General features: G+C 36.9%; 1 protein-coding gene across 1 annotated transcript in view; it reads right to left on the bottom strand.

Moving 5' to 3' along the window:
• Positions 1 to 14,722, bottom strand: part of LOC127626887 (palmitoyltransferase ZDHHC8B-like) — a 94,913-nt gene extending 80,191 nt beyond the window's left edge. Inside the window, exon 1 of the mRNA XM_052102994.1 lies at positions 14,451 to 14,722. Coding sequence (XP_051958954.1) covers positions 14,451 to 14,704 — 254 coding nt within the window. The 5' untranslated portion in view covers positions 14,705 to 14,722. The remainder of the gene's footprint in view (positions 1 to 14,450) is intronic.
• Between the last annotated feature and the right edge of the window lie 1,979 nt (positions 14,723 to 16,701).

The raw sequence follows: 16,701 nt of genomic DNA, 5'->3' as shown, positions 1-16,701 counted from the left end.
AGTCAGTGATCCACCTGCAGGTGGAGTCAGGCACCCTTAGCTTGGAGAGCTTCTCCTGGAGCAGAGCCGGGATGATGTGTTAAAGGCAGCTCTCATGAGAGTGATGATGCAAGCTTATTGGTAAGGTCACGTGGAGGAGGAAGCAAAAGCGCGTCATTGATTTCAAGAGAAACTTGCACAGACCACAGACCAAGCGCCGTTCACAAATCAAAACAGTCAAAAACAATTTCAAAACAATATAAAATAAAATAATGACATCGCTGCAGTAAATAGCATCCTTAATTTGGGAACAATGCCATTACGTTATCTACATGTGCTTGAACATTCACTTGCATTGTTTAAAGGAGGAGGCCTGAAATGAAATCCTAAAAATCTTAAATTCTGTTTTGATGAAGAAAGAAACGCCTATACATCTTGGATGGCCTGAGGGTGAGTAAATTATCAGCTAATTAAATTTTTGGGAGGACTATTCCTTTAAATTTGCAGATACTTAAGAGCCTATGATTTGATCATTATTGCAGTGATTCATGTGTTTCAGCTGGCAACAATTATTAATCTCTAACTGATGCAATGTGTAGTTTAGCGCTGGGCGATATGACGATATATATCACGTATATCGCGATATGTACAGTAAATATCCATTTGTGCAGCTTGGGCTGATCTATCAGTGGGCAGGGCTTCACGTGAGACAGAGTATTAAAGAGACATGAACAGGGTTTTTCCCAGCATTGAAAATTTTTCTGTGGCCACCCAAGCAAATTTAATGACCTTCATTGTGCTCTCATCTGACATGCGAATGTTTCACGTGATTGTGGCGCATGCTCCGACATGCACACGAATCCAGCAGGCTTTGCGATATTTGTGCTCCAGAGAAGGGAGAGCTCAGAGCAGGATCACTCGCGCTACTCAGTCATTTTGACCTAGGAAAACCCCTAATGGAGAAAGAAATCTCCACAGATCAGGAGGACTCCCAAACAAGTCAAGAAAATGAAGAGGAGCCAGTTATTAAAACAGGTGTGACATGGTGTACAGAGCAGTAAAAATGTATCTGTAAACTGTTTTGCATGATGATAATCACCCGTAATACAAGTGATCTGGTTTACCACCTCAAAATGAAGTAGGGGAGGGTAAAAATATTGTTTTTCCGATTAATCGCGATCTTCATTTGAACATATCTCGATACCGATTCTTTAGTCCCAAGATCTATCTTTCACACAGTGCACAACTCTCTGCTACAATGAAAGAAAATCGCTTGTATTTGCAACCAAATTTTGTGCTAGGAGACTAAAGTGTATATATTTGACAACTGGCTGGTAAATGTTTACATTTCACTCACCAGTAATTGTGTAGTTTAGTCATGAAGTGTTCAGCAGCGAGATCCTTTCACAGCGTGTTGGGAGTAAAAGTTGTTTTGTGTAATGTGTGTTCAAGGATAAGATCCACCCAACACATTTGTCATTGAATACGGTCTCTCTTAATACCCTTTCTCTTCTTTACAGTCAGTTGTTGATCAAAAACAACTAAATTGTTTTAATTCTAATCATGCATCACATAGATGAGATGAAGCCATTCGAATCCTCTCTAGTTAACATGTGCTCATTTAAAGGTGCCATTTACAGAAATGCCGTTTTTTTGTAAACAACACATTACCAGTTTTAGGGTGTGTTCAACAAATCAATTTAAATTGTAAATAGTACAAATTATGCAATTTAACAATACATTTTTTTAAATAATATATGAAATATAATATCTTATTTATTGATTGAATACATTTATTTGTTCATTTTTCTTTTATAGATGCCTAGAACGTAAGGCAGGCTGTTCCTTCAGCATTACCAGAACTCGAGAGTGGCATGATGACAGGGAAGTCTGGCTGAGATGAGATTAAATGACCTTTATTCATTGGTCTCATTCTCACAGTAATATACACAAAAATTGTGCTGTCTGTTACAGCGCATTCCTGATGGACTGGTTGAAAGTTACATCAAACTGCGATCAATGAAAACTGACTGTTCAGCCATGAATACAGAATCAACAGTTTTGCGATTGCCAGCCTCATTAGTAAAACAATTAAACTAATTAGGAAGCTGTACTCATACTGGATGGACCTATTAGCTAAGGAGAGTAAAAAGGCCCAACCATTCATCTATCAACAAGAAGCCAACAGCTGTGAGTGTCAAGATGTTACGATACAGATTTATGGTGACATATTGCTGTAACTGATAAAGTGGTATAATTAAATATCTCGAAGGGAGGAGAGACTGCTTTAAGCCTCAAACAATCTTCTTTCACCAATTTAACACTGCAATTTTTATCAATCTTGATGATCCCCTTTACTTAATGTCAACTAACCAGGGAAGATAGATTTGATCCCATTACTGTCATGTAGCCTCTGGCTAAGAATACATGAGCTATGACGTCCAAAATTAGATTTCCACATCCATTCAAAAATGAGTCCCACATAGGGTGAGAGTGAGTCATAGTTTTCTCTATTGTTTGAAACAAGAGGTCTAAAGGGGTATGATTTAAATTTTAGGTTTTGCAGTGTTTGAAATTAAGCAGCATTAATCATTTATATGAATAAAGCCTAAATAAATTAATGATCACAGTATGTTTGTGAGCCATGTAGGAACTGAATAGCTGTCAGACCAATTAATTGACATTTCATATGGATTAACTTGCACCTTAAAAGTGTAATATTAAATGCAGTTCTTGCACTCAGTAAACAGATAATGTCGCCACACAATGCATTGAACAGAAACTGCACAGATAAAATATATATTTCAGCCAAGAAAATGTTTTAACAGTTTAACAATCATCTTGCATAGTATGGAATGCAAAGAAATAATGAGACATAGAAAGTACGTAGCCAAATTCACAGACTGCTCATGGTTATAATTAAAATTTATGGCCTGTATTTACAGAGCTTTTATGAACTGTTACACATCTGATGTCAAGTTTTTCACTTTCTCTGACTTTCTGTGCAATTATATGATGAGAAATGCAACAATAACCACTATTACTGGCACCTGGCCTAATTCTTGAAAGTAACCTATATTCTTATCGAATAATTAGGCCTGCTAAAGCCCAAACACAAACTATACTTCGGTCAGACATACAGCATGCATGATGCAAATCTCTAACCACGCGTCTTTGAACCTACGAGTTATTTGCACTAATTAGTGGGTCCACAAGATGACAACACTTATATTTTGAGCGGTTGCTGTCAAAAAAAAGCACTAAAAGGAAATGTAATCACCGCTAATCATCAGGAGATGATGGTAAAACAACAACAATGGATGTGCAATTCAAGAGCGCGTGTGTGAGGAGGTCTAGAGATACCTATAACTTGAGTCTGAAGGAATATAAAGACATCTTTATGGGTCTAAACTACTGGGTAGGGGTGCACCAGCTATGCGTAAGGTCTCACTTAAGTTGAGACATAAAGTTGAGACATAAAGTTCACACTAACGGCTTAGTAACTACTAGTTAATTGGTAACTAAGTCAGTGCTTACTTTGGTTGCACCACCTGTTCGTAAGGCAAGACTAAACTAGTAGGTCATAAGCTCTTCATAAAGTAATGCCTAGTCGCATAATATGACGTTTACTTGTATTGATCCGATAAGCAGCCTTCTCATTTGTATACAGAAGTGTTAAAAAGTAATAAATCTTGTAACGTCGATGTTCAAACCTTGTTTGCTCACGTAACTGTCTGCTGTAATAAATGATATCACCATTGAAATACGATACGTAATAAACAAGATTTAATTAAAGGTATATTATGTAAACAACAATATTCAATAACTGTATCTAAAATGAATAAGGGGCAATAAATAGGCTGGAAAAAATAGACATTTATTCATTGTAATATCTTAGATATTTCGTAAATGTTGAAACTTGACATCATGCGGCGTACACAGGAAAGTGCACCGTTAGATCGGATTCATGCTGAAGAAGTACGTTTTTTACATAACGTTTTCTCCTGTAAATTTAAACAAGTGTAATTCAACATCATCATGTAGGCTATGTGGAAAGGACTGAAGCCTGTCAACGAAAACATGAGCTCAATGATGTCATTAAATTAGTCTTTTTTATTTCATCCATTACTCCTGGTCTGAGGCTTCTGTAAATATTTAGTTTAAACGTAGGGTTACGTTCTAACTAAGTGTAATGTTGCAACACTCACATATTTAGTAGTGTGTAAATTGTGACTTAGTACCCATTTACGCCACAACTAGGCTAAGTTGTAACTTATGTATAGCTGGTGCAAAATCATGTTTAAATACTTTCTCTTTTCTCAGTTTAATGTGCAGATTGTAAAGCACTAGGTATACAGTATGTCCATTTTGACGTGAATGCTCAGCTTCTGCATACAGTCTGTCAAAGTATACTCCATATAACTGTGCGTGCATTCCAAAGGTGCCGATTTATGTTTCTGCCCATGGATGCCCTAAAGCCCCATTCACACCGCCAGCGACATCATCCCATTCACATACATGAGCTTTCACGACCGCTGGTGACAGAGATCGCCGTGGGGAGCGACAAGACAAGTTGAGAAAATTCAACTTTTTGCAAATGACGAGCAACATTCGCGAGCATCTACCAATAAGAGTGAAGACAGACGTACATAGTTATGGCCTAATAACTATTCGCCTAATGGTCTTCCCTCTCATTGGTAGTCGCTCGTCATTTGCATAGTTTACATTTTCTCAACTTGTCTCTTGCCACAGCGATCTCGGTCTCTGTAAAGAGACATTGAAAATTATTTTTTAATCTTATATTCCCGTGGGTGCTTGAGCGCCCAAACTTTCTCTTCAAAAATGTAAACTCATAAAGCTGTCTTTATATTCCTTCAGACATGAGTTATACAAATGTGGGTATCTCCACACCTCTTCACACACGTGCTCTTGACTTGCACATCCACTGTTGTTGTTTTTCCCTTCATCTCCTGACGTTTAGCGGTGATTACATCCTCTATTACTTCATCGTGACAGCAACAGCTCAAAATGTAAGCGTTGCCACCTTGTGGACCCACTAATTAATGCAAATAACTTAAGGCCCATGAGCATTCTATGCATTCAAAGACACCCGGTAGGAAAAATCAGGCTGTTTGTCTTCAGTGCTCGCAAATGATAGTGATTATGAGATTTGCCTCACGTGTCCTTATAGGATACTTTGGGCTTAAGCCATACTGTGGCTCTGTGGCACTTTAAAAACGTAGGCATTTTTCTACACAATTGTGGAACTAGTACCTGAACTAAAATCAGTTTGTTGTGAAATTATACCCATTCCAATTATATTCTAAGTGCCGTTTATCCACCAGGGACCCAAAAGCAGGAACTATATTTAAATTAACTTTGACATAAGCATGCAATGCTGTTGTGGTGGCAACACCTGAACTTGAAAGAGCAGAGAAGAGATGGCTTTAATGCTACCTTCATCTGTAGTCAACTGCATTTTGTTTGTTGCTTTTTTTTTAATGATTTGTATGATCATACAGTATGTGTGCTTCCAATAAACAATGCCTCTTGAAACTATTGTGTTGTTTTCTAACTATTTTCTAACAACTGATTTCAACTAGCTTCCTATTCAATCAACTCTGTGATTCGTAGGATAATACTATGTACACATGGTGAGCATAAAAAAGTTCACTTATACCCTTGAGGTAAATAAAACATCTTGATTAGTGCACGAAGAAAGAAGTAAAGCCTTTAAAAGGTGATTTTATGATCCTTTATTCTCTTAATTTTCAATCTACAAAGTTTAATGCCATCAAAGCCTAACTGCACAAGGCAATCAGATTATTTGTACACCTCATTTCTGGTCAATATTTCAAACTCGTGCAGCATTTTTTCTTCTCCATAAATACTTAGCAGATCCTGCACAGCAGCGTATTTCCATATATCCATTTTTATTTTAAAATGACAGCTACAGCTCAGAAGGCTGATGGCGTATTTTTCTTGACCAACAAGCGTTTGATGTTCTGACTCCACCCATATAGTTCCACTTTGCACGGAAAGTACCATCTCAGGAGCAGGTACTAAAAAGGTTCCTGGTTTGGTTCAGGTTTTAGCTCCATGTGGAACTAACCACAAGAGCCTGAAATAGTTCCAGGAACTAGGAAAAGTTTCTGCACGTTTGTTTAAGTAGTCAGACAAGCAAACTTCTGGCTCAACTAATGGCAGTTGAGGATGGGGAGGGACCACCTGTTCGGGCAAACAATAGAAGACGAAGGGTTTTGAAAAAAAATTACAAATCCAGAGATTATCCAGTGTTAATTAAGTAGTTGTATTATTATTATTTGGCTCCTATGAATAGTTAGCCTACTTAATGTCCAAATATTTTATATGCCAAATCTTCTCTGTGATAAACTGTCCAATATCTCCATCCTCTAGTACACACTGAAAATCTCTGTAGTTTTACTCTGTTTGCATTACAAAAAACTAAACAAATGTTTGTGTGCATGCTTATAAGTGTGTAACATGAAACAATAAAAAAAAGTTTATTACAGGCCCACTAAAACTAAGCAAGCACAGCAGAGAATAAAGAATAATATGAATGGAGATAAGCATTTCATAAGTCTTTAAATTCAAAATATGGTCCATTATGTCATTATAATGTTTAGAAATACTACAGACCACAGTACATCTGCACACACACTAGTATTAATCCAATCTGTCCACCAACAAAGGGAAAGAGGTTTGACACATATTAAAATGGGGTCACTAGCTCAACAGTTCACACTGGATAACTGTAACACCAACTATGAAAAAACAGATTTTGAAATTACATACAGTATATATTAGGCCTATTACTTGGGGGTCATGACATGCCTTTTTAATTATTTTAATGTGTTTCCCTGAGGTTCACTTATAATATTATTCAAGTTGTTTGCACAAAAAACATATATTTATCATACAGTATATTTATAAAAAAACATAATTTTCTACCCTTATTCTGACCCCTTCACAGAAATGCTCGGTTTTGGTGCTGCCTTTCCTGTAAGATTGACAGTAAACACCTACTGTTATGATTGTCTCTCTGCTCTTGACTGACCTGCTTTGTTCTTGCTAACTCACTGCTCACCGTGCTCGATGTGTTGTTGAGGAGGCGTTCAGATGCAAATGTCTACCACAGTGTGACAACACAAAGCAGAGGAAGTAGCGAACGAGTCATTTGGCAGCTTGGTTTCAACAAATGCTCTTTTTGCACTGAGAAAGAAGTTTTGAGTTCTGAAGCATACATTATGTTTTTATAGTAAAGTAACCTCTTATACTGTATGTCAAAAGATGAAGGAAAATTAGACCTCGTTAATACATGTGTAACTCACATGTATTAACTCAGAAGCTCAGAAAGCATGACAAATTGTACACCATAGAGACAGATAACATCTGAACATTTCTTTCGTACTCAAGGTCACAATGCTAGAATACTATTTCCAGAAATTATATCAGCAGTGAGCATAGACCTTAAGACTAGGGATAAACAGACATTTCGGCAGCTGAAAATGGCATAAAATGCTATTTTCAGTTTTCAGCCAAACGAGAAAAAAAAAACTAAAATCATGACCAAAAATGTAAACACAAACCGTGGCTGATATATGATACATTGACGATAAAAGGTTCATGCTAACAGCTGAGACATGCACACATCTATACAGTATTTTGAATTATCCTTTATTTAGCCAGGAAAGTCCCATTGAGATGCTAGGTCTGGTAGTATATGTGTGTGGTATGACTATCGCAGAGAAATCCATTAGAATGAGCGCACCAGCATAAAAAAACTCACTAAAGTTCATGAATGCAGAATGTTGTATGCATTCCGTTAGTATTTGCATTTCATAAGTAGCACATTACCCCCTCTCTGACAGCAATAATAAATGGTGGACAGATACAATTAAAATATTAGAAATGTAAATATTTGTCCTTTGTTGTGCACTTTATTAGCACTTTGTAAATATGTGCTTAATTTATATTTGCCAAAAGTCCGTTTTTACATCTATAGTTGAGCAATATTTAATAAATATTATACAATATGTGAAAAGTTGTTTGGGCCTAAATTGTATGGTACTATAATGTGTGTTTGGCATGATTGTTGGTGCCGGACAGGCTGGTTTGCCTGTAACTGCTTATCTTCTGGGATTTTCATGCACAACAGTCTCTAGAGTTTACTCAGTATGGGGCCAAAACAAAAAACATCCGGTTCTGTGGTCAGAAACACCTTCTTGATGAGAGGTCAACGGAGTTGCCAGAATTAAAAAAAAAAACTACCCATGAAAGTAGACTATTTCAATTTTCCTGAACTGAAGCTGATGAAGACACAAAAGGATACATGCATAAGATCAAAAGGTCTAGGTCACATGTAAATTACAACACTACACAAAGCTGCCCTTGACACAAGAAGCAGTGATAAACTGAGGATATCTGGGGAAACCCACAAGGAAGCAACTTGTTCCTTGAACTGTGAAAATGCCCGACAACACCCAGATCCCTCATCACTTCTCACATTCATACAGGAGAGAAGGTCATCACACAGTCTCTGTTGCCTCAAAGGTCTACAAACTGTTCTCTAGCAAGCAGTCAGTGACCAAGGTGGCCATATGTAATGACATAAGCTAACAATGCTGTATATCTGATGGCATTGTGGTTTTTGAGGTCTGAGGTTGGACCTTCCCAATGACTTCCAGAGGAAAGGGACACCCAGCCTGTTCCATTATTTGCATAAGGCATTTAAGCCAGAGTATCAAAAAGTTGGTAGAGCTCATAATCAAGATATCCATCTGTTCAGGGCTCATACTCCTCAACCAGGCCCTCAAGAATAGTAAAGAGAGTTTGCTACAAAGTGTATAAGGGTAGGAAATAAATAAATCAACAAATGCAATTCACACAAAATCAATTTCTGGGCCTTAAATGTATAGCAATTCATCAGCCAATGCCAAGTATTATTTTCCCTCTAACAGTGTGCTAAACAATAGAAGCAATGAACACACACATATATGTACGTCTATGTGTATTACCAAAAACTCACAGTTGAAGTCAGAAGTTTACATACACCTTTGCCAACTACATTAAAACTAACTTTTTCACAATTCCTGACATTTAATCATTGAAAACATTCCCTGTCTTAGGTCAGTTAGGATCACTACTTTATTTTAAGAATGTGAAATGTCAGAATAATAGTAGAGAGAACTATATATTTCCACTTTTATTTCTTTCATCACATTCCCAGTTGGTCAGCTGTTTACATACACTTTGTTCGTTTTTGGTAGCACTGCCATTAAATTGTTTAACTTGGGTCAAACTCTTTGGGTAGCCTTCCACAAGCTTCTCTCAATAAGTTGCTGGAATTTTGGCCCATTCCTCCAGACAGAACTGGTTGAGATGTTGCTTCAATATATCCTTATAATTTTCCTTCCTCTTGATGCAATCTAGTTTGTGAAGTGCACCAGTCCCTCTTGCAGCCAAGCACCCCCACGACATGATGCTGCCACCCCAATGCTTCACGGTTGGAATGGTGTTCTTTGGCTTGCAAGCCTCACCCTTTTTCCTCCAAACAGAACAATGGTCATTATGGCCAAACAGTTACATTTTTGTTTCATCAGACCAGAGGACATTTCTCCAAAAAGTATGATCTTTGTCCCCATGTGCACTTGAAACAGTAGTCTGGCTTTTTTTATGGCGGTTTTGGAGAAATGGCTTCTTCCTTGCTGAGCAGCCTTTCAGGTTATGCCGATATAGGACTTGTTTTACTGTGGATATAGATATGTGTCTACCTGTTTCCTCCAGCATCTTTACAATGTTGTTCTGGGATTGATTTGCACTTTTCGCATCTCTTGGAGACAGAATGCATCTACTTCCTGAGTGGTTTGATGGGTTCGTGGTCCCATGGGGTTTATACTAGTATACTATTGTTTGTACAAATGAACGTGGTACCTTCAGGCATTTAGGAATTTCTCCAAAGGATGAACCAGACTTGTGAACCACAATATTCTTTCTGAGGTCTTGGCTGATTTCTTTTGATTTTCCAATGATGTCAAGTAAAGAGGCATGGAGTTTGAAGTTAGGCCTTAAAATACATCCACAGGTACACCTCCAACTCAGTACACCTCCTATCAGAAGCTAACTGGCTAATTGTCTAAAGGCTTGACACAATTTTCTGGAATTTTCCAACCTGCTTAAAGGCAGAGTTAACTTAGTGTTCTGACCCACTGGAATTGTGATAGTCAATTAAATGTGAAACAATCTGTCTGTAAACAATTGTTAGAAAAATTACTTGTGTCATGCACAAAGTTGATGTCCTAAACAACTTGCCAAAACTATAGTTTGCTAATGTTAAATCTGTGGAGTGGTTAAAAAATGGGTTTAATGACATCATCCTAAATGTATGTAAACTTCTGACTTCAACTGTATGCATAAAAAACATTTAAAGATTTACTTGTGAAACAAAAACAAATAGTCTCCACAAGAACATTAAAATACTCAATTTGCAAGTAGACTATATTTTGTGTGCATGCTTATAAGTATGTATCATGAACCTTAATAGAACAGCATAAGAATATTACAGGCCCACTAACATGAAGCAAGCACAGCAGGGAATTAAGATTAATATGAGTGGAGATCAGCAGGCTTTAAATTCAAACTATCGCCCATTATGTCATCATAATGTTTAGAAATACTACAGACCACAGTACATCTGCACACACACCATCCAATCTGTCCACCAACAAAGGGGGTCACTATCTTACAGTTCACAATGGATAACTGTAACATACCAACTATGAAAATAACAGATTTCAAATCACATACAGTATGTATTTTTACTATTTTGCTTTAAAATTAAAGGGGTCATGACATTTTTTTATTATTTTGATATGTTCCTTAAGGTTCACTTAAACTAAGTTTTTTTTTTTGTTGTTGTTGCACAAAACAAACAAACATATATTTGTCATATGTTTTAAAGCATAATAATTTTCCACCATTATTCTGACCCTCTGTCAGAAAGATTTATGGGTCTATAACGTAACGCTCGTTATTTTTTTCTCTAGATCTATTAAAATATTCAAAAATACATTACAAATGCAATTCACACAAACCAATTCCATTAATACATTGCTTCTATGACAAACACATTTTCAATTACTGTGTAATTGATATTACACAGTAATTTTGATATTTTTTTCTGGGGCTCAAATAAATAAATAAATAAATATAATGTTTTAACCACCTGGAGCGAAGAAAAAAGGCCCCTGTGGTATAGCCTAACCAACATGTAGGCAGCAATTTTGCTGTCATGTGACAACAACAAAAAAAACATAAAACAGAGAGGACCCCTTTAGAGCTTCAAGACTGGTTAAAAAAATTTTTTAGCATATAACTAAATATCAATATTTTGCTCATTTTGCTTGACATTTGCTCATTTGGTGTAAAATTGGGAAAACATCTTGATGTTCTAAAAATAAAAAAATATTTTTTCATGTGTTTGAATGCTTTTTTTAAACAAATGATTAAATTGCATACACTTTTATGTAAGATGCAAGGAATAAGTATTTTAATGCATTTTAATCGATGGTTACACCGCATGACATTTTATAACATTTTTAAATAATTTTTGTTGAAATTTCTATAAATGTTTTTCAAAACTTTGTGAAATCAACATGGAAACAAAGATTACATTTCTCATTTTAATCTTATTGGTCATTAACCCTTAGATGTCACAAATTAATCGAGAAATCTCTCCATAAAACCTATGAATGTCTATAATCATCTCTAAAATAAAACAGAACCATTTCATCAAGGTTACTGTCAATTTCCATAAGAGGGCATAAGACAAATACTTCCTTAAATGCATAGTTAATCCAAAATGAAAATTCTGTCATCATTTATTCGACCTTATGTTATTCCAAACCCTTATGACTTAGGCTACTTTCTTCCTTGGAACACAAAAGGAGACGAAAGGCAGAGGCTTGAGTTTCAGTCAAGTCTGAAGTTTTAGTTTTAGATTTTAAACATATGCAATGTGAACGGTGACTGAGGCTAGCATTTCATTTTTGTGGGAACTATCCCTTTAAAACTATTTAATATATATTTAAACAATGTAAGGAAGGAGGTATAATCTATCAGCCATGATTTAAAAAACAAAATGGTGACAGTCTTTTTTGAGAGACACTACTGGTGTATTTTAAAGAAAGAGTATGTGAATTTATGCCTAAAAGCTGATCAAATAAAGTGTACTCTGGAATCTAATCTGAAAGGGAATAGCTAAAACACTGTCTCTCATCTTCTCGTTCTTTGAACAACTGCTCGAGTAAATCAAAGCTTGACAAAGTCCGCACTTCTCACATCATTACGCACTGCTTGATGAACGGCACCATCTTAAAGCACTTTTCTAGTTATACAAAAATCTCTTTAGGGTGATCTTTTGAAATGATTTCAGACTTGCATACAGTGAGAAAACAAAACCAAAAGCATATGGAGCGAAAAAATATAACAGATGCCATTCTACTTGATGCAACACATTAAAGTAATCAAACACATGTACAAAATCATATGCATCTCTTTCTGTGATGATACAGTGTACAGTAACTTTGTGAATGCTCAGGCCAATCTGTGTGCATAAAACTCATAACATTTAAAGTAAATGAAGAGAACAGAGATCATGGGAATTTGGGCTTCCACTAAAAGGAAGCATACTGAAGTTCAGATCAGTACATAATGTACAGTTGTGGCCAAAAATATTGGCACCCTTGGTAAATATGAGAAAAGTAGGGTGTGAAAAATGTATACTTAATGTTTATCCTTTTGGTCTTTCATTCAAAATATTCACAAAATTCTATCCACAAATAGAAATCAAACAATTCCAAACACAAGTTTTATAAAATAAAATCTATATCTTTTTCTTATATATATATATATATATATATATATATATATATATATATATATATATATGTGTGTAGCACAATTATTGGTACCCTTGTATTCAATACATTGTGCAATCTTCCTTTGTCAAGATAACATCTCGGAGTCCTCTCCTATAATGCCTAATGAGGTTGGAGAACACATGGCAAAAGATCTGAGACTATTTCTCCATTCAGAATCTCTCGCTGGTGGACTCTTCTGTTCACCCCACAGGTTTTCGATGAGGTTCAGGTCAGAAGACTGGGATGGCCATGGCAGAACCTTGATTTTGTGGTCAGTGAACAATTTTTGTGTTGATTTTTATTTTGAATCATTGTCCTGCTGGAATATCCAACCACAGCCCATTTTAAGCTTTATGGCAGAGGCAATCAGGTTTCGAGTCCATGATGCCATGGATCTGAACAAGATGTCCAGGACCTCTTGCATAAAATCATCCCCACAACGTTAAAGATACACCACCATATTTAACCGTGGGCATGAGGTACTTTTCCATATGGCTACCTCTCTGTGTGCACCAAACTCATCTCTGGTGTTTTACTGCCAAAAAGCTCTATTTTTGTTTTATCTGACCAAAGAACCCAGTCCCATTTGAAGTTCCAGTAGTGTCTGGCAAACTGAAGACACTTGAGTTTGTTGTTGGATGAGAGCAGAGGCTTTTTTTCTTGAAACCCTCCCAAACAACTTGTTGTGATGTAGGTGACATCTGATTGCAGTTTTAGAGACTTTCTTACCCCAAGACCCAACTAATTCCTGCAATTCTACAGCTGTGATCCCTGGAGAATGTTTGGCCACTTGAACCATCCTCCTCACCGTGGGTGGAGACAATATAGACACATGTCCTCTTTTAGGCCAATTTGTAACATCTCCAGTTGATTGGCACTTCTTAATTATTGCCCTGATGGTGGAAATGGGTATTTTCAATGCTTTAGCTATTTTCCCATTTTGTTCACCGTCGTTCTCAACAACCTTTTGCTGCACATCATAGCTTTATTCTTGGGTCTTACCCATTGTGATGGATGACTAAGAGAATGTGGCCTGTGTGTTACCTCATATTTATACCCATGTGAAACAGGAAGTCATGGCTGAACAATTGCATGTTCCTTGTCACCCAGGTGTACTAAAATTTTTCAAATATGAATGGGAATATATTTCAGATATATTTTACTCATAAGAATTGATAGGGGTGCCAATAATTGTGGCATAAATATTTATTTGTATATTTTTGGCCACAGGGAATCAGTATTCTAAGATAACCACACTTTCCTGCTTAACTCTTGACTACACACTTAAAAGCGAAATCTCTATAGATCAATTGCATCTATTTAAGGACTGCACAATTTAAATAAATGCCCATAACTGTCTATGAATGAACGGATCAGGGAAATAGTTCAAGGCGTTTAGATAGACAGAGACCACTAGAGGCCTTGAGGCTATTATGACTGTCAAGAAACTTATTCCAATGATCCAAATACAGCTTAAACCAACAGCCAGCGTTTTACTAAATAGGGAATTGAAAATCCCCTCAAACTTACGTGAAAACGAAGAATAAAGTAGTGGATCCCACCAGCAGTGTGGCTGCAGTGGACACCGGGATGTATTTGGTGGGTTTAAATCTTTTTCCAACGCTGTTGGGCATTCTGTAAATCCCACATTCCTCGTTTATTTGATCCCTATCGTTAGACGCATGCAAACCCGAACACGATCCAGCACCGTTCAGCGCACAACCGGCAAAACGCGTTCTCTTATTCGCCCCTTCACGTACAACGTTAAATCGTGATCCTTGCATGAGCGCTCATTCAGAGCCCGAAAATCCCATCCAGCTCAATTCAGCCCACTGCTTAGGTCACTGCAATGCATTAAAGGTGGAGCCTCCGCTACGCAAAAAGAGGAGGCGACAACACACTCCATCAGTGGGGCCTTCTTGTGTCTTTAGGTTTAAGCGGCATAGAGACTTTGGGCATCGTGCTTGAATACTTCGCTGTGATAGAGATATCACATACGGAATAGAGTTGAAACACAAGTCTCTTTTTATTCCAGTGGATATCAGTGCATTTATATGTTCTAAAATAAACTCTTAGACCAATCTCACCAATAATATATGGGAATTCACTATGAAAGTTTGTAAAGCATTTTGGAAGCAAGGAGAACCCAATACAAATGCAAACTTCCAATATGTTGTAGGTTTGTGATGGGAGCACTAGCAGCGTGTGACCTCTGGTGGCAGCTTTGGAGAACTACGTTAGCCAGTGTGCTTAAAGGAACAGTACACCCAAAAATGAAAATTATATCTTTATTTACTCACTCTCATGCCGTCCTAGATGTGTATGACTTTCTTTCTTATGCTGAACACAAACAAAGATTTTTAGAAAAATATTTCACCTCTGTAGGTCCTCACAATGCAAGTGAATGGGTACCAACCTTTTGAAGTACCAAAGCAAATAAAGGCAGCAAAAAAGTTATCCATAAAAGTCCAGTGGTTAAATCCATAGCTGCGTCGAAACCCTGTAATGTCACTGTACTTGATGAAGGATGCACTTATCTGCCGGCAAAACAGTACATTCTTTTAGGTATGCATGTGAGTAGTTTGAATACATTTCAGACATACTTCACCCGAGCAGGGCCAGATTAGCCATATGGGAAATTGGGCACGTGCCCAGGGGCACCACGTCCAGGAGGGCACCAAGCAACGCATTTGTAAAATTGGTCCGTTTTTAATTGAATGGTTATTAAAGTTTTTCAATATAATAAATCAAGTGTTAATTATTATCCAGATATGCGGACCACTACCAAAACAGAGCATAGATGGCATTGTCATGTGGTACATGTTCCGTTTGTCAGCGCTGGAAAGGATGGACCAATCACAGCACGTTTATTAATACTTTTAGGCAAATTTACATTCACAGGTATTAATCCTTGCAATTATCAGTTTTATTGAAAAATACTATCCAGTGTAAAAATATCTCCAATGAGATATAGAAATCTGTATTATGAGCCGCAGAGCGCCCCCTGCAGGAATTAAGCTTTGTGTCTCATAAACAAGTGTATGAATTTAGAAAGCATAGAATGACATTTGGAGATAGGAATAAAGATGAGTAATTATGTCAACATTTGTGGTGAGGGGGGGGACACTACATTAATTTATACCCAGGGGCACTCATGATTCAGGGCACGTTGGCATCATATCTTGACCCGAATATATGATGTAAAAACAACAACTGCAAAAGCCATCTGCTTTGGTTTTGTTAAACAAGCACCATTCAAGCACAAGGAACAAATATCTTGTTATGTATAGCACTTAATGTTGAGAAGATTTGTCCGCCTCTCGATTCACCGTCGTTCGTTTAAATCCAGTGTTTTGAACATGACGTCGCCTCAGCTTGTTAATGTCCAGTTAATCAACACTTCAAAATCTCGCCGGAAATAGTAGGACATCTGGGTATTTCTTGCTTACTGCTTCATGTTTTTCGGCATACTATATAGTAGAGAAGTATGGATAGTCAGACGCAGCGCATGTCTTTTGAAGTGCTATGATAATTATTTTTTTTATTATTAAATAATTAATAAACAATGTACTTGAATTCTTATTTTATCGTGTCGCAATCTCTGGAGGTTTGTATTTTGGCGCCTATAGCTGTTGCTTGTGGTTGCCAGACTACCAGAAATGTTTTGGGTTTATTCATCATATTTTTATGACAAGTATGTATCTTAATTTTAAGTTTCTGTGATATATTTGTGACATGTACAGTTACAATAAAGTGAAAAACAATGACAGTGCTTATCTTT

The sequence above is a fragment of the Xyrauchen texanus genome, chromosome 3 (assembly GCF_025860055.1).
Source record: "Xyrauchen texanus isolate HMW12.3.18 chromosome 3, RBS_HiC_50CHRs, whole genome shotgun sequence".
Classification (NCBI taxonomy): Eukaryota; Metazoa; Chordata; class Actinopteri; order Cypriniformes; family Catostomidae; genus Xyrauchen; species Xyrauchen texanus.
Note: the sequence above shows the minus strand (reverse complement) of the source record. Positions and strands in the feature narration are given on the sequence as shown.